Here is a 20978-nt window from a genome sequence, read left to right on the forward strand (position 1 = left end):
AAGCTCACGCTTTTGTTTCTCCTGCATTTGAAGCTATATCACTTATATCGCAAGTATTTGAAGCTAAATCATATGTGTCGCATGGATATGATGCTACGTCTTCTACTTCGCAATGATTTGAAGGAAAGTCATGTGTTACGCTTGGATTTGATGCTCTCTCGATTGTTTCGCATGCAGTTGAATTTAAATCACTTTTATCACAGCTATCTGAATCTAAACCATCTGTTTCGCATGGTTTCGAAGATAAGCCTACTACTTCGCATTGATTTGAAGCTAAATCATGTGATTCGCATGGATTTGAAGCTAAGCCTTCTACTTCGCATTCATTTGAAACTAAATCATGTGTTTCGCTTGGATTTGAAGTTAAGGCGTTTGTTTCGCATGCAGTTGAAGCTAAATCATGTATACGACAAGTATTTGAAGCTAAACCAATCGTTTCGCATGGATTTGAAGCTAAGCCATCTACTTCGCATTGATTTGAAGCTAAATCATGTGTTTCGCTGGGATTTGAAGCTAAATCATGTGTTTCGCATGGATTTGAAGCTAACTCGTTTGTTTAGCCTGCATTTGACGATATATCATGTATATCACAAGTATCTGAATCTAAACCATCTGTTTCGCAAGAATGTGAAGCTATGAACCTAAACCATTTGTTTTGCATGAATATTAAGCTAAACCATGTGTTTCGAACGTATTTGAAGCTGAATTATGTGTTTCGCTTGGATTTAAAGCTAATTCGTTTGTTTCGCATGCAATTGAAGCTAAATCATGTAAATCATAAGTATTTGAAGCTAAACCATGTGTTTCGCATGGATTTGAAGCTAACTCGTTTCTTCGTCTGCATTTGAAGGTAAATCATGTATATCACAAGTATCTGAAGTTAAACCATTTGTTTCGCATGGACTTGAAGCTAAGCCTTCTACTTCGCATTGATTTGAAGCTAAATCATGTGTTACGCTTGGATTTGAAGCTAACTCGCTTGTTTCGCCTGCATTTGAATCTATATCAGTTATATCGCTAGTATATGAAGCTAAATCATTTGTATCGCATGGATTTGATGCTAAGCCTTCTACTTCGCATTGATTTGAAGCTAAATCTTGTGTTTCTCTTGGATTTGAAGCTAACTCGTTTGTTTCGCATACAGCTGGAGCCAAGTCATGTATATCACAAGTATTTGAAGCTAAACCATTTGATTCGCATGGATTTGAATCTAAGCCTTCCACTTCGCCTTAATTTGGAGAAAAATCATGTGTTTCGCATGGATTTGATGCTAACTCGTTTGTTTCGCATGCAGTTGAAGCTAAATCATGTATAAACAAGTATTTGAAGCTAAACCATTTGTATCGCAAGGATTTGAATCTAAGCCTCCTACTTCGCATGAATTTGAATCTAAAACATGTGTTTCGCTTGGATTTGAAGCAAACTTGTTTGTTTCGCATGCAATTTAAGCTAAATCATGTATATCACAAGTATTTGAAGCTATATCATTCGTTTCGCATGGATTTGAAGCTAAGCCTTCTACTTCGCATGAATTTGAATCTAAATCATGTGATTCGCTTGGATTTGAAGCTAACTCGATTGTTTCGCAATGCAGTTGATGCTAAATCATGTATAAAACAAGTATTTTAAGCTAAACCATTTGATTCGCATGGATTTGAAACTAAGCCTTCTACTTCGTACTGATTTGAAGCTAAATCACGTGTTTCGCTTGGTTTTGAAGCCTACTCGTTTGTTTCGCCTGCATTTGAAGCAAATTCATGTATATCACAAGTATTTGAAGCTGAACCATTTGTTTTGCATGAATATTAAGCAAAACCATGTGTTTCGAACGTATTTGAAGCTGAATTATGTGTTTCGCTTGGATTTGAAGCTAATTCGTTTGTTTCGCATGCATTTGAAGGTATATCACTTATATCGCAATTATCTGAAGATAAATCATTTGTTTCTCATGTATTTGAAGTTAAGGCTTCCACTGCGCATTTATTTGAAACTAAATCATGTGTTTCGCTTGAATTTGAAGTTAAACCATGTGTTTCGCATTGATTTGAAGCTAACTCGTTTCCTTGCCTGCATTTGAAGATAAATCATGTGTATCACAAGTATTTGAAGCTAAACCATTTGTTTCGCATGGATTCGAAGATAAGACTTCTACTTCGCATTGATTTGAAGCCACATCGTGTGCTTCGAATGGAGTTGAAGCTAACTCGTTTGTTTCCCCTGCTTTTGAAGCTAAATCATGTATATCACAAGTATTTGAAGCTGAACCATTTGTTTCGCATGGATTCGAAGATAAGCCTTCTACTTCGCATTGATTTGAAGATAAATCATGTGATTCGCATGGATTTGAAGCTAACTCGATAGTTTCGCCTGCATTTGAAGCTACGACTTCTACTCTGCATGAAATTGAAGCTAAATCATGTGTTTCGCTTGGATTTGAAGCTAACTCGTTTGTTTCGCATGCACTTGAAGCTAAATCATGTGTGTTGGGGCGTCACAGCGTCGTCAATAATAGCGATGAATTATGACGCTATAGATTTGTGGACTGTATAAAATAAAGAACCGGATTCTGCCTGCTATTTTGTATTTAGCCCCTGACTACAGTACACCCTTGGTCAGGATGTCTTGTTGCTACGACTTCTATCCGAACTCTAGTCTCTATCAGAGAATACCCTCGCTCGCAGCAGACCACCATCCCTCCAACGCACCCACATCACTCGCCGATTGGTCCTGCCCGATTTTGGCAATAGCCAATCAGCTGGTCCGTCTCAAAGCAGACGGCCGCAGGGCCCCGGCAAGGACAGGAAAGCTCCTCCAGGCATGACCGTCATAAAACAATGTCAGGCTGACCCTTCGGAACCTTTCCTGCTTTATGACTAGTCCCGGCCATCAGGACCGAAACGATTTCTCAAAAAACCTGGGCTCGAAAAACAGCCGGTTATGCACGTCCGTCTCATAAAGACATTAGTGCTGTGCACTAACATACCGACCACCTTGAACGGTTACGTTCGAAATTACTAAATTGATAGTGCACCGCTCAATTTACATTTGAAGAGGGCTGGTCTAGTTTGTCGTTGTAACGATTTATTGACAATACTACTGTCCTAACTTAACTCTAGTTACACTAATACGCATGTATACATAATGGGAATAAGTATTCACAAATTTCTGAGTGATTACAAGTTCTAACGGTGTTTGGGTGTATTATCTTATTCCGGGTCATCAATGGGAAGTGGGGACAATTTTTTAATGGCCCGCTGGTAGGTCCCCTGGGCCGTCTTGACAGTCGCGACTCTCACTATTTTGTCCCGGCCTGGACAAATGTCAATGATCCGTCCTAGTTTCCAGGTTAACGGAGGTGTGTTGTCTTCCCGGATGATCACCAATGTACCCTTCTTGTGCTGGGTGTCATTCGGGATATGCCATTTGTTTCTGGTGTGCAGCGTCTGTAAATATTCATTACTCCACCGATTCCAGAAGTGTTGTTTCACTCGCTGGATGTGTTGCCATGACGAAAGTTTGTTAACGGGTGTGTCTCGCAAATCGTACTCAGGGAGTTGCATTAACGAATCACCTATTAGGAAGTGACTGGGTGATAAAGCAGTAATATCGTTCGGATCTGAGGAGAGGGGAGTTAGGGGACAGGAATTCAATATGGCTTCTACTTCGATAATATAGGTGTTCAGTTGCTCGAATGTGAACAGCTCGTTTCCTATAGTTTTGTACAGATGTCCTTTAAAAGACTTTACGGCGGCCTCCCATAATCCACCAAAGTGTGGAGTCCGAGGCGGAGAGAAGTGCCAATTAATTCCCTGGTCCGATAAAAAACGATTAATTTTACTATTGTGCTCGTTGGAGCTGAGAAATCTTTGAACTTCTGTAATTTCGTTTTTGGCGCCGACGAAATTAGTGCCGTTGTCGGAGTAAATGTTCGTGGCCTTTCCTCTTCTGGCATAGAATCGCTTGAATGCTCCTAAGCAAGATTCAGTGGTAAGGTCCGATGTAAGTTCTAGATGAACGGCCTTGGTCACGAAGCATACAAAAATCGCTACATACGTCTTGATTTTGCAACGATTACTAACCTTTTTTTCCTTTATAAAAAATGGACCACAATGATCCACGCCTACGTTTTGAAACGGTCGTGCCCTGGTGACTCTGTTCTTGGGTAAGTCGCCCATTATATATACTGGGACCTTTGGTTTTACTCTAAAACACCTTATACATTTGTGTATGACGATCTTTATGGCTCTCATTCCATCTATTGGCCAATAAATTTGTCGGACCGCATTAAGAGTTGCCTGTGTGCCTGCGTGCCAGTGACGTAGGTGCTCGCTTTCAATTATCAAATTTGTAATATGGTGCCTATGGGGTAATATCAATGGGTGTTTTTGACAGTAACTTAATGGGGCATGTCTTAGCCGACCTCCTACTCGTAGAAGCTTATCCTGATCGAGGAATGGATTTAAATTTAATATTCTGCTCCCTTTGGGCATAGCTGTTTTTCGTTCCAAACAGTTTATTTCTATCGGAAATGCCTCTAACTGGGCTTGTTTAATGATAACTAAATGCGCCTTGCGAATTTCTGTAGTTGATAAATTTCCCGTAAGTCTGTTTTTCGATCTACAATTGTGAATGAATCGTAGTGTGTAAGCTACAATTCTATTAAGTCGCGCAATGGAAGAGTATCGCGTTAACAGGTCATTCGTCCCTTCTCGTGCAAGGAACGTTATTGTGGTTTTTCGCTCGAGAATTTCTCTTTGCGGAATGTCCAATTGTGGCCAAAAGCATTCGTCTAGGGAGAGCCACGCAGGATCGTTTAGCCATACCTTATTATTCATAAATGTGGATGCCAATTGTCCGCGAGAAATATAATCTGCTGGATTATCACGTCCTGATACGTGCATCCAGTTACGTGGGTCCGAGTCTGTTTGAATTTCGCTGACTCTATTGGCTACAAAGGTTTTCAGCAAATGTGGAGCTGTCCTAATCCACTGCAACACAATAATTGAATCTGACCAAAACCTAATCGCGTCAAAAGTTATATTGGTCAACGCCTTCGCTACCTCCTTATTCAATCGCGTTAATAACCTAGCCGCGCAAAGCTCTAACCGCGGTAATGATAGGATTTTAAGAGGGGCTACTTTGGATTTTGCGCATAATAGAGAGACCCGTACCCTACCTGAGTGGTCTAGGGTACGAATGTATATGCAAGCGCCGTAGGCCCTTTCACTAGCATCGCAGTAGCCGTGGAGTTGTATTTCTCGTGAGGTTTCTAACATTACCCTCCGAGGGCACGAAAAATTGTCTAATTGAGCCAGTTCATTTCTGGTTTCTAACCACACCTTGGCTATATCCTGCGGAATTGGTTGATCCCAAGTGACTTTCGACTTCCAAATGTCTTGCATAATTATTTTTGCCCGTATAATCACGGGACCGAGAAGTCCAAGGGGGTCGAATAATTGCGCTATTTGAGATAAAACTATTCGCTTAGTGAGTCTAGTTTCGCTAAAGGAGTTTACCGCGTAAGTTACGGAATCACTGGATGGATTCCAGAAAACTCCCAGAGTTTTCTTTGTCTGACTGAGATCTAAGCATATCGCTTGTCGATCGTCATGGTCCTTTAAATCGCTAATCAACTTATGGTTATTTGAGGCCCATTGACGTAGATGGAAGCCCCCATTTCTAGCTAAATCAATCAACTCATTGCGTAAGTTGATTGCTTCATTGAAGGTAGATGCGCCGGTGAGCAAATCATCGACATAGAAATCTTCTTTAAAGGTTCGCGACGCATTCGGAAATCTGATCTGTTCATCTTCGGCTAGTTGCTGTAGACATCGTACCGCTAAAAAAGGAGCCGAAGCGGTTCCATACGTGACCTGTATTTAATTGGAACGTTTTGATTGACTCTTCCTTCGAATCGCGCCATAATATTTTTTGAAATTTCGCATCATCGGGATGCATTTTAATCTGCCTAAACATTTTTTCTATGTCTGCTGTCAGGACGAACATGTGAAAGCGAAATCGTAGTAAAATTGCCCATAAGTTATCTTGAATGGTGGGACCGACCAAAAGTGCGTCATTTAAGGATACGCCCGATGAGGATTTAGCCGAGGCATCGAAAACTACCCTGACCTTAGTAGTGAAGCTGCACTCCTTTATTACCGCGTGGTGCGGTAAGTAAAACTCCTTGCCATCTCGTGCATCACTGACTTCTGTCATGTGGCCTAATGCTAGATATTCTGACAGGAATTGTTTGTAATGTATAAGAAGATCAGGGTCTTTGCAGAATTTGCGTTCGAGTGAATAAAATCTCTTGAATATCGTTAAATGGCAAGCGCACGATATAGCGTCCATGTACATCGCGAACTGTATTTTCAACGAAGTGATTTTCACATGCCTGTTCTTCGCTAGATAAATTTTTGCGCTCTGCTATTTCTTCTATCTCCCAAAACTTTGTTAGCGCATTGTCTAAGGAGGATGCGTGCAGTGATCTTGAGGGTTTTCCCTTTGCTACTTGTTCTTGTTTGGTTGTAGCTCCCGTGACTATCCAACCTACTAATGTTTCTTGAATGATAATATTTTGTGCACAAAGTTTGATTCGTCCCAAACATAAAAGTGTGAAAAACAGTTGATTCCCGAGAATTGCATCTATTGGGCCCGGAATATTGAACTCAGGATCAGCTAACGTTATTTCGGTCGGAATATCAATTTCGGTACGTTTTACCTGGCGCGAAGGTAGCATTCCAGTGATGGAAGGAAGCGTCACTAAAGTTACCGTATCATTAAATTGGGTGGTGCGTGATTTAATTACGGCATTGACCAGATATTTGACGCGGGTCTCGACATTGGCAATTCCACCTACCGAAGAATCTATTTCCCGTTTTCTCAATTGTAACTTATCGGCCATTCTTTCGGTTATGAAATTTGTTTGTGAACCGCTGTCTAACAGCACACGACAATCGTGTTCACTCTTATCGCGAGTTACAAAGGTAACGATCGCTGTCCCTAATAATACTTCGTTGCGACTATTAACGGCAAAGGATCTCAAAGTTTGTGGCATGGATGATGGGGAGGTGGGTCTCTCAATCTCTGATTGACTATTAGTTTCCCTTTCCGCAATATGTAGAAGAGTATGATGTTTTTTACCACACTTTTTGCAGTTAGTGTATCTACAATAGGCGACTGTGTGGCCGCTCCGCAAGCAATTGATGCATAATTTTCCCCTTTTGATGATGTCTAAGCGATCTCCAGGGGTTACTTCTAAAAGTTTCGGACAGCTTGAAACAAAATGTTCTCCTTTGCAAATTTTGCACGCAATTCGCGAATTGGTGGTTACGAAAGTTTGCCCTAAATGGCGTTGTTTTTCGCGTGAACGCGTTACTATTTGGGTTTGCTGATTCGGGCGAGCAAAGCTATTGTCCCGTTCGTCTCCGCGCGCATGTTTATTTATAAATTCGACTAGCTGTCCAAATTGCGGCAACTCGTGATTTTCTAACGTGCGATCCCAAGCTCTGCGAGTATTCCTATCTAACTTGTTACTGATTAGATAAACTAAAAATGTGCTCCAATGTTGCGCAGTCTGTCCGGGGAATCTACCTTAACGTCTTGTAATTCCAACAAAGACTTTAAATGTGCATACACAATTTGCCGACGTTTGTTGCAACGCTTTTGTAATAATTCCCAAGCAACTATATAATTCTCCTCTGATGCAGTCAACGAGGTGATCACCGACGCTATTTCTCCACGTAAGGCGTTTTTAAGTAAGTGGAATTTCTGTACGGCCGGTAGATCTTCGTTCTGGTGGACCAGCGAATCAAATGTATCGCGAAAGCTGTTCCATTCTAATGGGTTGCCGTCGAATGGCCTAATTTGAATTTGTGGCAGTAAAGAGCTAGCTTGTGTCACCTTTATAGTATTTGGAGATTCTGTTGAATTCCTAATTGCGAGATTGGGTCTATGCGTGTTTCTCAATGAATTTTTGCGTAAATTTATTGAATTCATGATGGTAGCGTGATGCTTCTCAAAGGCGTCTCTCTCCGCGTCATGATTTGAGGAAACATCTTCGCCTTCTATCTCAAATTGTGTGTCCTCATACGCACTAAGAAGCTGATCTAATCTAGTGGTGAGGGTTTCGAGCGAGTTGAGCGTTGAACCTTCCGCAGTTTCAACGCGCGCTCCTAAACGCGTTACTTGCGACTTAATGGTAGCACGCTTCCTTTTCAAGTTTTTCAAAACTTGTGATTCACTACTTTCAGATGCCATTTTAATGGAAGTAGAATACGACAGGAAGGAAATTGGGAGTGGAAGATGATTCGTTTACTCACTCAATGATGATTTCAGGTTTCGTAGAAAGGAGCCTTGGTGTTGCTGTTCCGTCAACGAGGATGTCCGTGTCTGAACGGCAGCTTCGTGGTCTCCAAAATATCCAAAAGGCGTAGGTTGTGACGTTCTTGATGAAATCTCAACGATGATTTGAGATTTCCTAGAAACGAGCCTTGTTAGCGTAGTTGACTAATCGTAGACTTCTTGACCATGCGAGAGTTGTATCCTTCGGAGAGTCCCACTGTTCCGTCAACGAGGATGTCCGTGTCTGAACGGCAGCTTCGTGGTCTCCAAAATATCCAAGAGGCGTAGCTTGTAACGTGCTTGATGAAATCTTCCTCAAAGATCACCAGTTGAAAACAGAGGCCGAATACCAGCTTGAGAAAACCCAAGGACTAAAGTTTCGATCCGCAACTATCCGGCTCGAAGGACCAAATGTTGGGGCGTCATAGCGTCGTCAATAATAGCGACGAATTATGACGCTATAGATTTGTGGACTGTATAAAATAAAGAACCGGATTCTGCCTGCTATTTTGTATTTAGCCCCTGACTACAGTACACCCTTGGTCAGGATGTCTTGTTGCTACGACTTCTATCCGAACTCTAGTCTCTATCAGAGAATACCCTCGCTCGCAGCAGACCATCCCTCCAACGCACCCACATCACTCGCCGATTGGTCCTGCCCGATTTTGGCAATAGCCAATCAGCTGGTCCGTCTCAAAGCAGACGGCCGCAGGGCCCCGGCAAGGACAGGAAAGCTCCTCCAGGCATGACCGTCATAAAACAATGTCAGGCTGACCCTTCGGAACCTTTCCTGCTTTATGACTAGTCCCGGCCATCGGGACCGAAACGATTTCTCAAAAAACCTGGGCTCAAAAAACAGCCGGTTATGCACGTCCGTCTCATAAAGACATTAGAGCTGTGCACTAACAATTTGTATCAGAAGTATTTGAAGATAACCATTCGTTTCGCATTGATGTGAAGCTAAGCCTTCTACTTCGCATTGATTTGAAACTAAATCATGTATTTAGCATGGATTTGAATCTAACTCGATTGTTTCGCGTGCATTTGAAGCTATATCACATATATCGCAATTATCTGAAGATAAATGATTTGTTTCTCTTGTATTTGTAGCTAAGCCTACTACTTCGCATTGATTTGAAGATACATCATGAGTTTCGCATGGATTTGAACCTCTCTCGTTTTTTTGGTATGCAGTTGAAGCTAAATCATGTATATCACAAGTATTTGAAGCAAAACCATTTGTTACGCATGGATTTGAAGATAAGCCTTTTACTTCGCATTGATTTGAAGCTAAACCATGTGTTTCGCATGGATTTGAAGCTAACTCGTTTGCTTCACATGCAGTCGAAGCTAAATCATATAAATCACAAGTATTTGAAGCTAAACCATTTGTATCGCAAGGATTTGAATCTAAACCATGTGATTCGCAAGAATTTGAAGCTAAATCATGTGTTCCGCTTGGATTTGAAGCTAACTCATATGTTACGCATGCAGTTGAAGCTAAATCATGTATATCACAAGTATTTGAAGCTAAACTATTTGTTTCGCATCGATTAGAAACCTAAGCCTTCTACTTCGTATTGATTTGAAGCTAAATCATGTGTTACGCATGGATTTGATGCTAACTCGTTTGTTTCGCATGCAGTTGAAGCTAAATCATGTATAAAAAAGTATTTGAAGCTAAACCATTAGTTTCGCATGGGTTTGAAGCTTATCTTTCTACATCGCATGAATTTGAACTAAATCAGGTGTTTCGCTTGGATTTCAAGCTAACTCGTTTGTTTCGCCTGCATTTGAAGGTATATCACTTATATCGCAATTATCTGAAGATAAATCATTTGTTTCGCATGTATTTGAAGTTAAGGATTCCACTGCACATTTATTTGAAGCTAAATCATGTGTTTCGCTTGAATTTGAAGTTAACTCGTTTGTTTCTCATGCAGTTGAAGTTAAATCACGTATATCACAAGTAGTTGAAGCTAAACCATGTGTTTCGCATGAATTTGAAGTTAAACCATGTGTTTCGCATTGATTTGAAGCTAACTCGTTTTTTTCGCCTGCAGTTGAAGATAAATCATGTGTATCACAAGTATTTGAAGCTAAACCATTTGTTTCGCATGGATTTGAAGCTAAACCATGTGATTCGCAAGAATTTGAAGCTAAATCATGTGTTCCGCTTGGATTTGAAGCTAACTCATTTGTTACGCATGCAGTTGAAGCTAAATCATGTATATCACAAGTATTTGAAGCTAAACCATTTGTTTCGCATCGATTTGAACCTAAGCCTTCTACTTCGTATTGATTTGAAGATAAATCATGTGTTACGCATGGATTTGATGCTAACTCGTTTGTTTCGCATGCAGTTGAAGCTAAATCATGTATAAACAAGTATTTGAAGCTAAACCATTCGCTTCGCAAGGATTTGAAGCAAAGCCTTCAACTTCGCATTGATTTGAAGATAAATCATGTGTTTCGCATGGATTTGAAGCTAACACGTTTGTGTCGCATGCAGTTGAAGCTAAAACATGTACATCACAAGTATCTGAATCTAATCCAACTGTTTCGCAAGAATATGAAGGTATGAAGCTAATCCATGTGTTTCGCATGAATTTGAAACTAAATCATGCGTTTCGCATGGATTTGAAGCTGTATCACTTATATCGCAATTATCTGAAGATGAATCATTTGTTTTTCGTGTGTTTGAAGCTAAGCCTTCTACTTCGCATTGATTCGAAGCTAAATCATGTGAATCGCATGGATTTGAAGCTAACTCGTTTGTTTCGCATGCAGTTGAAGCTAAATCATGTATATCGCAAGTATGTGAAGCTAAACCATTTGTTTCGGATGGATATGAAGATAAGTTTTCTACTTCGCATTCATTTAAATCTAAATCGTGTGTATGGCATGGATTTGAAGCTAACACGTTTGTTTCGCATGCATTTGAAGCTAAATCATGTATATCACAAGTATTTGAAGCTAAGCCATTTGTTTCGGATTGATTTGAAGCTAAGCCTTCTACTTCGCATTGATTTGATGCTAAATCATATGTTTCGCATGGATTTGAAGATAAGTCTTCTACTTCGCATTCATTTAAATCTAAATCGTGTGTATGGCATGGATTTGAAGCTAACTCGTTTGTTTCGCATGCATTTGAAGCTAAATCATGTATATCACAAGTATTTGAAGCTAAGCCATTTGTTTCGGATTGATTTGAAGCTAAGCCTTCTACTTCGCATTGATTTGATGCTAAATCATATGTTTCGCATGGATTTGAAACTAACTCGTTTGTTTCGTCTTCATTTGAAGCTGATTCATTTATATCGCAAGTATTTGAAGCTAAACAATTTGTTTCGCATGGATTTGAAGATAAGCCTCCTAATTCGCATTAATTTGAAGCTAACTCGATTGATTCGACTGCATTTGAAGCTACATCACTTATATCGCAATTATCTGAAGATAAATCATTTGTTTCTCATGTATTTGAAGCTAAGCCGTCTATTTCGCATTTATTTGAAGCTAAATCATATGTCTAGCATGGATTTGAAGCTAACTCGTTTTTTTCGCCTGTATTTGAAGATAAATCATGTATATCACAAGTATTTGAAGCTAAACCATTCGCTTCGCATGGATTTGAAGCAAAGCCTTCAACTCCGCATTGATTTGAAGATAAATCCTGTGTTTCGCTTGGATTTGAAGCTAACTCTTTTGTTTCGCCTGCATTCGAAGATAAGTCATGTATAGCACAAGTATTTGAAGCTAAACCATTTATTTCGCATGGATTTGAAGATAAGCCTCCTACTTCGCATTGATTTGAAGCTAACTCGATTGTTTCACCTGCATTTGAAGCTACATCACTTATATCGCAATTATCTGAAGATAAATCATTTGTTTCTCATGTATTTGAAGCTAAGCCTTCTACTTCGCATTGATTTGCAGCTAAATCATGTGTTTCGCTTGGTTTTGAAGCTAACTCGTTTGTTTCGCCTGCATTTGAAGCTATATCACATATATCGCAAGAATTTGAATCTAAATCATTTGTGTCGCATGGATTTGAAGCTATGCCATCTACTTCGCATTGGTTTGATTCTAAATCATGTGTTTCGCATGGATTTGAAGCTATCTCTATTGTTTCGCCTGCATTTGAAGATAAATCATGTATATCACAAGTATTTGAAGCTAAACCGTTTGATTCGCACGGATTTAAAGCTATGCCTTCAAGTTCGCATTCACTTGAAGCTAAATCATGTGTTTCGCATGGATTTCAAGATAACTCTTTCGTTTCGCATGAAGTTGAACCTAAATCATGTATATCACAAGTATTTGATGCTAAACCATTTGTTTCGCATTGATATGAAGCTAAGGCTTATACTTCGCATTGATTTGAAGCTAAATCATATGTCTAGCATGGATTTGAAGCTAACTCGTTTTTTTCGCCTGTATTTGAAGATAAATCATGTATATCACAAGTATTTGAACTTAAACCATTCGCTTCGCATGAATTTGAAGCAAAGCCTTCAACTCCGCATTGATTTGAAGTTAAATCATGTGTTTCTCTTGGATTTGAAGCTAACTTGTTTGTTTCGCAAGCAGTTGAAGCTAAATCATGTATATCACAAGTATTTGAAGATAAACCATTTGTTTCACATTTATTTGATGATAAGCCTTCTACGTCGCATTGATCTGAAGCTAAGCCTTCTATTTCGCATTGATTCGAAGCTAAATCATGTGAATCGCATGGATTTGGACCTCACTCGTTTTTTTGGCATGCACTTGAAGCTAAATCATGTATATCATAAGTATTTGAAGCTAAACCATTTGTTTCGCATGGATTTGAAGATAAGGCTTTTACTTCGCATCGATTTGAAGCTAAACTATTTGTTTCGCATGGATTTGATGCTAAACCTTCTACTTGGCATTGATTTGAATCTAAATCATGTGTTTCGTATGGATTTGAAGCTAACTCGTTTGCTTCACATGCAGTCGAAGGTAAATTATATATATCACAAGTATTTGAAGCTACACCATTTGTATCTCAAGGATTTGAAGCTAAACCATGTGATTCGCAAGAATTTGAAGCTAAATCATGTGTTTCGCTTGGATTTGAAGCTAAATCGTTTGTTTCGCATGCAGTTGAAGCTAAATCATGTATATCACAAGTATTTGAAGATAAACCATTTGTTTCGCATGGATTTGAAGCTAAGCCGTCAACTTCGCATTGATTTGAATCTAAATCAAGTGATTCGCTTGGATTTGATGCTAAATCGTTTGTTTCGCATGCAGTTGAAGCTAAATCATGTATATCACAAGTATTTCAAGCTAAACCATTTGATTCGCATGGATTAGAAACTATGCCTTCTATTTCACATTGATTTGAAACTGAATCATGTGTTTCGCTTGAATTTGAAGTTAACACGTCTGTTTCGCATGCAGTTGAAGTTAAATCATGTATATCGTAGGTATTTGAAGCTAAACCATTTGATTGGCATGGATTAGAAACTATGCCTTCTACTTCGCACTGACTTAAAGCTAGATCATGTGTTTCGCTTGGATTTGAAGCTAACTCATTTGTATCCCATGCAGTTGAAGCTAAATCATGTATATCACAAGTATTCGAAGCTAAACCAATAGATTCGCATGGATTGGAAACTAATCCTTCTACTTCGCATTCATTTGAAGCTAAACCATTTGTTTCGCGTTGATTTGAATCTAAGCCTTCTACTTTGAAGCTTATTTTGAAGATAACTCGTTTATTGGCATGCAGTTGTATCTAAATCATGTATATCGTAGGTATTTGAAGCTGAACCATTTGTTTCGCATGGATTCGAAGATAAGCCTTCTACTTCGCATTGATTTGAAGATAAATCATGTGATTCGCATGGATTTGAAGCTAACTCGATAGTTTCGCCTGCATTTGAAGCTACGACTTCTACTCTGCATGAAATTGAAGCTAAATCATGTGTTTCGCTTGGATTTGAAGCTAACTCGTTTGTTTCGCATGCACTTGAAGCTAAATCATGTGTGTTGGGGCGTCACAGCGTCGTCAATAATAGCGATGAATTATGACGCTATAGATTTGTGGACTGTATAAAATAAAGAACCGGATTCTGCCTGCTATTTTGTATTTAGCCCCTGACTACAGTACACCCTTGGTCAGGATGTCTTGTTGCTACGACTTCTATCCGAACTCTAGTCTCTATCAGAGAATACCCTCGCTCGCAGCAGACCACCATCCCTCCAACGCACCCACATCACTCGCCGATTGGTCCTGCCCGATTTTGGCAATAGCCAATCAGCTGGTCCGTCTCAAAGCAGACGGCCGCAGGGCCCCGGCAAGGACAGGAAAGCTCCTCCAGGCATGACCGTCATAAAACAATGTCAGGCTGACCCTTCGGAACCTTTCCTGCTTTATGACTAGTCCCGGCCATCAGGACCGAAACGATTTCTCAAAAAACCTGGGCTCGAAAAACAGCCGGTTATGCACGTCCGTCTCATAAAGACATTAGTGCTGTGCACTAACATACCGACCACCTTGAACGGTTACGTTCGAAATTACTAAATTGATAGTGCACCGCTCAATTTACATTTGAAGAGGGCTGGTCTAGTTTGTCGTTGTAACGATTTATTGACAATACTACTGTCCTAACTTAACTCTAGTTACACTAATACGCATGTATACATAATGGGAATAAGTATTCACAAATTTCTGAGTGATTACAAGTTCTAACGGTGTTTGGGTGTATTATCTTATTCCGGGTCATCAATGGGAAGTGGGGACAATTTTTTAATGGCCCGCTGGTAGGTCCCCTGGGCCGTCTTGACAGTCGCGACTCTCACTATTTTGTCCCGGCCTGGACAAATGTCAATGATCCGTCCTAGTTTCCAGGTTAACGGAGGTGTGTTGTCTTCCCGGATGATCACCAATGTACCCTTCTTGTGCTGGGTGTCATTCGGGATATGCCATTTGTTTCTGGTGTGCAGCGTCTGTAAATATTCATTACTCCACCGATTCCAGAAGTGTTGTTTCACTCGCTGGATGTGTTGCCATGACGAAAGTTTGTTAACGGGTGTGTCTCGCAAATCGTACTCAGGGAGTTGCATTAACGAATCACCTATTAGGAAGTGACTGGGTGATAAAGCAGTAATATCGTTCGGATCTGAGGAGAGGGGAGTTAGGGGACAGGAATTCAATATGGCTTCTACTTCGATAATATAGGTGTTCAGTTGCTCGAATGTGAACAGCTCGTTTCCTATAGTTTTGTACAGATGTCCTTTAAAAGACTTTACGGCGGCCTCCCATAATCCACCAAAGTGTGGAGTCCGAGGCGGAGAGAAGTGCCAATTAATTCCCTGGTCCGATAAAAAACGATTAATTTTACTATTGTGCTCGTTGGAGCTGAGAAATCTTTGAACTTCTGTAATTTCGTTTTTGGCGCCGACGAAATTAGTGCCGTTGTCGGAGTAAATGTTCGTGGCCTTTCCTCTTCTGGCATAGAATCGCTTGAATGCTCCTAAGCAAGATTCAGTGGTAAGGTCCGATGTAAGTTCTAGATGAACGGCCTTGGTCACGAAGCATACAAAAATCGCTACATACGTCTTGATTTTGCAACGATTACTAACCTTTTTTTCCTTTATAAAAAATGGACCACAATGATCCACGCCTACGTTTTGAAACGGTCGTGCCCTGGTGACTCTGTTCTTGGGTAAGTCGCCCATTATATATACTGGGACCTTTGGTTTTACTCTAAAACACCTTATACATTTGTGTATGACGATCTTTATGGCTCTCATTCCATCTATTGGCCAATAAATTTGTCGGACCGCATTAAGAGTTGCCTGTGTGCCTGCGTGCCAGTGACGTAGGTGCTCGCTTTCAATTATCAAATTTGTAATATGGTGCCTATGGGGTAATATCAATGGGTGTTTTTGACAGTAACTTAATGGGGCATGTCTTAGCCGACCTCCTACTCGTAGAAGCTTATCCTGATCGAGGAATGGATTTAAATTTAATATTCTGCTCCCTTTGGGCATAGCTGTTTTTCGTTCCAAACAGTTTATTTCTATCGGAAATGCCTCTAACTGGGCTTGTTTAATGATAACTAAATGCGCCTTGCGAATTTCTGTAGTTGATAAATTTCCCGTAAGTCTGTTTTTCGATCTACAATTGTGAATGAATCGTAGTGTGTAAGCTACAATTCTATTAAGTCGCGCAATGGAAGAGTATCGCGTTAACAGGTCATTCGTCCCTTCTCGTGCAAGGAACGTTATTGTGGTTTTTCGCTCGAGAATTTCTCTTTGCGGAATGTCCAATTGTGGCCAAAAGCATTCGTCTAGGGAGAGCCACGCAGGATCGTTTAGCCATACCTTATTATTCATAAATGTGGATGCCAATTGTCCGCGAGAAATATAATCTGCTGGATTATCACGTCCTGATACGTGCATCCAGTTACGTGGGTCCGAGTCTGTTTGAATTTCGCTGACTCTATTGGCTACAAAGGTTTTCAGCAAATGTGGAGCTGTCCTAATCCACTGCAACACAATAATTGAATCTGACCAAAACCTAATCGCGTCAAAAGTTATATTGGTCAACGCCTTCGCTACCTCCTTATTCAATCGCGTTAATAACCTAGCCGCGCAAAGCTCTAACCGCGGTAATGATAGGATTTTAAGAGGGGCTACTTTGGATTTTGCGCATAATAGAGAGACCCGTACCCTACCTGAGTGGTCTAGGGTACGAATGTATATGCAAGCGCCGTAGGCCCTTTCACTAGCATCGCAGTAGCCGTGGAGTTGTATTTCTCGTGAGGTTTCTAACATTACCCTCCGAGGGCACGAAAAATTGTCTAATTGAGCCAGTTCATTTCTGGTTTCTAACCACACCTTGGCTATATCCTGCGGAATTGGTTGATCCCAAGTGACTTTCGACTTCCAAATGTCTTGCATAATTATTTTTGCCCGTATAATCACGGGACCGAGAAGTCCAAGGGGGTCGAATAATTGCGCTATTTGAGATAAAACTATTCGCTTAGTGAGTCTAGTTTCGCTAAAGGAGTTTACCGCGTAAGTTACGGAATCACTGGATGGATTCCAGAAAACTCCCAGAGTTTTCTTTGTCTGACTGAGATCTAAGCATATCGCTTGTCGATCGTCATGGTCCTTTAAATCGCTAATCAACTTATGGTTATTTGAGGCCCATTGACGTAGATGGAAGCCCCCATTTCTAGCTAAATCAATCAACTCATTGCGTAAGTTGATTGCTTCATTGAAGGTAGATGCGCCGGTGAGCAAATCATCGACATAGAAATCTTCTTTAAAGGTTCGCGACGCATTCGGAAATCTGATCTGTTCATCTTCGGCTAGTTGCTGTAGACATCGTACCGCTAAAAAAGGAGCCGAAGCGGTTCCATACGTGACCTGTATTTAATTGGAACGTTTTGATTGACTCTTCCTTCGAATCGCGCCATAATATTTTTTGAAATTTCGCATCATCGGGATGCATTTTAATCTGCCTAAACATTTTTTCTATGTCTGCTGTCAGGACGAACATGTGAAAGCGAAATCGTAGTAAAATTGCCCATAAGTTATCTTGAATGGTGGGACCGACCAAAAGTGCGTCATTTAAGGATACGCCCGATGAGGATTTAGCCGAGGCATCGAAAACTACCCTGACCTTAGTAGTGAAGCTGCACTCCTTTATTACCGCGTGGTGCGGTAAGTAAAACTCCTTGCCATCTCGTGCATCACTGACTTCTGTCATGTGGCCTAATGCTAGATATTCTGACAGGAATTGTTTGTAATGTATAAGAAGATCAGGGTCTTTGCAGAATTTGCGTTCGAGTGAATAAAATCTCTTGAATATCGTTAAATGGCAAGCGCACGATATAGCGTCCATGTACATCGCGAACTGTATTTTCAACGAAGTGATTTTCACATGCCTGTTCTTCGCTAGATAAATTTTTGCGCTCTGCTATTTCTTCTATCTCCCAAAACTTTGTTAGCGCATTGTCTAAGGAGGATGCGTGCAGTGATCTTGAGGGTTTTCCCTTTGCTACTTGTTCTTGTTTGGTTGTAGCTCCCGTGACTATCCAACCTACTAATGTTTCTTGAATGATAATATTTTGTGCACAAAGTTTGATTCGTCCCAAACATAAAAGTGTGAAAAACAGTTGATTCCCGAGAATTGCATCTATTGGGCCCGGAATATTGAACTCAGGATCAGCTAACGTTATTTCGGTCGGAATATCAATTTCGGTACGTTTTACCTGGCGCGAAGGTAGCATTCCAGTGATGGAAGGAAGCGTCACTAAAGTTACCGTATCATTAAATTGGGTGGTGCGTGATTTAATTACGGCATTGACCAGATATTTGACGCGGGTCTCGACATTGGCAATTCCACCTACCGAAGAATCTATTTCCCGTTTTCTCAATTGTAACTTATCGGCCATTCTTTCGGTTATGAAATTTGTTTGTGAACCGCTGTCTAACAGCACACGACAATCGTGTTCACTCTTATCGCGAGTTACAAAGGTAACGATCGCTGTCCCTAATAATACTTCGTTGCGACTATTAACGGCAAAGGATCTCAAAGTTTGTGGCATGGATGATGGGGAGGTGGGTCTCTCAATCTCTGATTGACTATTAGTTTCCCTTTCCGCAATATGTAGAAGAGTATGATGTTTTTTACCACACTTTTTGCAGTTAGTGTATCTACAATAGGCGACTGTGTGGCCGCTCCGCAAGCAATTGATGCATAATTTTCCCCTTTTGATGATGTCTAAGCGATCTTCTAAAAGTTTCGGACAGCTTGAAACAAAATGTTCTCCTTTGCAAATTTTGCACGCAATTCGCGAATTGGTGGTTACGAAAGTTTGCCCTAAATGGCGTTGTTTTTCGCGTGAACGCGTTACTATTTGGGTTTGCTGATTCGGGCGAGCAAAGCTATTGTCCCGTTCGTCTCCGCGCGCATGTTTATTTATAAATTCGACTAGCTGTCCAAATTGCGGCAACTCGTGATTTTCTAACGTGCGATCCCAAGCTCTGCGAGTATTCCTATCTAACTTGTTACTGATTAGATAAACTAAAAATGTGCTCCAATGTTGCGCAGTCTGTCCGGGGAATCTACCTTAACGTCTTGTAATTCCAACAAAGACTTTAAATGTGCATACACAATTTGCCGACGTTTGTTGCAACGCTTTTGTAATAATTCCCAAGCAACTATATAATTCTCCTCTGATGCAGTCAACGAGGTGATCACCGACGCTATTTCTCCACGTAAGGCGTTTTTAAGTAAGTGGAATTTCTGTACGGCCGGTAGATCTTCGTTCTGGTGGACCAGCGAATCAAATGTATCGCGAAAGCTGTTCCATTCTAATGGGTTGCCGTCGAATGGCCTAATTTGAATTTGTGGCAGTAAAGAGCTAGCTTGTGTCACCTTTATAGTATTTGGAGATTCTGTTGAATTCCTAATTGCGAGATTGGGTCTATGCGTGTTTCTCAATGAATTTTTGCGTAAATTTATTGAATTCATGATGGTAGCGTGATGCTTCTCAAAGGCGTCTCTCTCCGCGTCATGATCTGAGGAAACATCTTCGCCTTCTATCTCAAATTGTGTGTCCTCATACGCACTAAGAAGCTGATCTAATCTAGTGGTGAGGGTTTCGAGCGAGTTGAGCGTTGAACCTTCCGCAGTTTCAACGCGCGCTCCTAAACGCGTTACTTGCGACTTAATGGTAGCACGCTTCCTTTTCAAGTTTTTCAAAACTTGTGATTCACTACTTTCAGATGCCATTTTAATGGAAGTAGAATACGACAGGAAGGAAATTGGGAGTGGAAGATGATTCGTTTACTCACTCAATGATGATTTCAGGTTTCGTAGAAAGGAGCCTTGGTGTTGCTGTTCCGTCAACGAGGATGTCCGTGTCTGAACGGCAGCTTCGTGGTCTCCAAAATATCCAAAAGGCGTAGGTTGTGACGTTCTTGATGAAATCTCAACGATGATTTGAGATTTCCTAGAAACGAGCCTTGTTAGCGTAGTTGACTAATCGTAGACTTCTTGACCATGCGAGAGTTGTATCCTTCGGAGAGTCCCACTGTTCCGTCAACGAGGATGTCCGTGTCTGAACGGCAGCTTCGTGGTCTCCAAAATATCCAAGAGGCGTAGCTTGTAACGTGCTTGATGAAATCTTCCTCAAAGATCACCAGTTGAAAACAGAGGCCGAATACCAGCTTGAGAAAACCCAAGGACTAAAGTTTCGATCCGCAACTATCCGGCTCGAAGGACCAAATGTTGGGGCGTCATAGCGTCGTCAATAATAGCGACGAATTATGACGCTATAGATTTGTGGACTGTATAAAATAAAGAACCGGATTCTGCCTGCTATTTTGTATTTAGCCCCTGACTACAGTACACCCTTGGTCAGGATGTCTTGTTGCTACGACTTCTATCCGAACTCTAGTCTCTATCAGAGAATACCCTCGCTCGCAGCAGACCATCCCTCCAACGCACCCACATCACTCGCCGATTGGTCCTGCCCGATTTTGGCAATAGCCAATCAGCTGGTCCGTCTCAAAGCAGACGGCCGCAGGGCCCCGGCAAGGACAGGAAAGCTCCTCCAGGCATGACCGTCATAAAACAATGT

General features: G+C 40.9%; 2 protein-coding genes across 2 annotated transcripts; both read right to left on the reverse strand.

Annotated features, from left to right (window-relative positions):
• Positions 1-3206: 3206 nt before the first annotated feature.
• LOC143261187 (uncharacterized) lies at positions 3207-6904 on the reverse strand. Its single transcript, XM_076527765.1, has 5 exons — positions 6512-6904; positions 6124-6363; positions 5172-5873; positions 4693-4988; positions 3207-4617 (listed from the first exon to the last, which is right to left on the reverse strand). The coding sequence occupies exons 1-5, from the start codon at positions 6902-6904 to the stop codon at positions 3207-3209; spliced, it is 3042 nt and encodes a 1013-aa protein (XP_076383880.1).
• An 8183-nt stretch (positions 6905-15087) lies between these two features.
• Positions 15088-18785, reverse strand: LOC143261188 (uncharacterized). Its single transcript, XM_076527766.1, has 5 exons — positions 18393-18785; positions 18005-18244; positions 17053-17754; positions 16574-16869; positions 15088-16498 (listed from the first exon to the last, which is right to left on the reverse strand). The coding sequence occupies exons 1-5, from the start codon at positions 18783-18785 to the stop codon at positions 15088-15090; spliced, it is 3042 nt and encodes a 1013-aa protein (XP_076383881.1).
• Between the last annotated feature and the right edge of the window lie 2193 nt (positions 18786-20978).

The sequence above is a fragment of the Megalopta genalis genome, unplaced genomic scaffold (genome assembly GCF_051020955.1).
Source record: "Megalopta genalis isolate 19385.01 unplaced genomic scaffold, iyMegGena1_principal scaffold0039, whole genome shotgun sequence".
Classification (NCBI taxonomy): domain Eukaryota; kingdom Metazoa; phylum Arthropoda; class Insecta; order Hymenoptera; family Halictidae; genus Megalopta; species Megalopta genalis.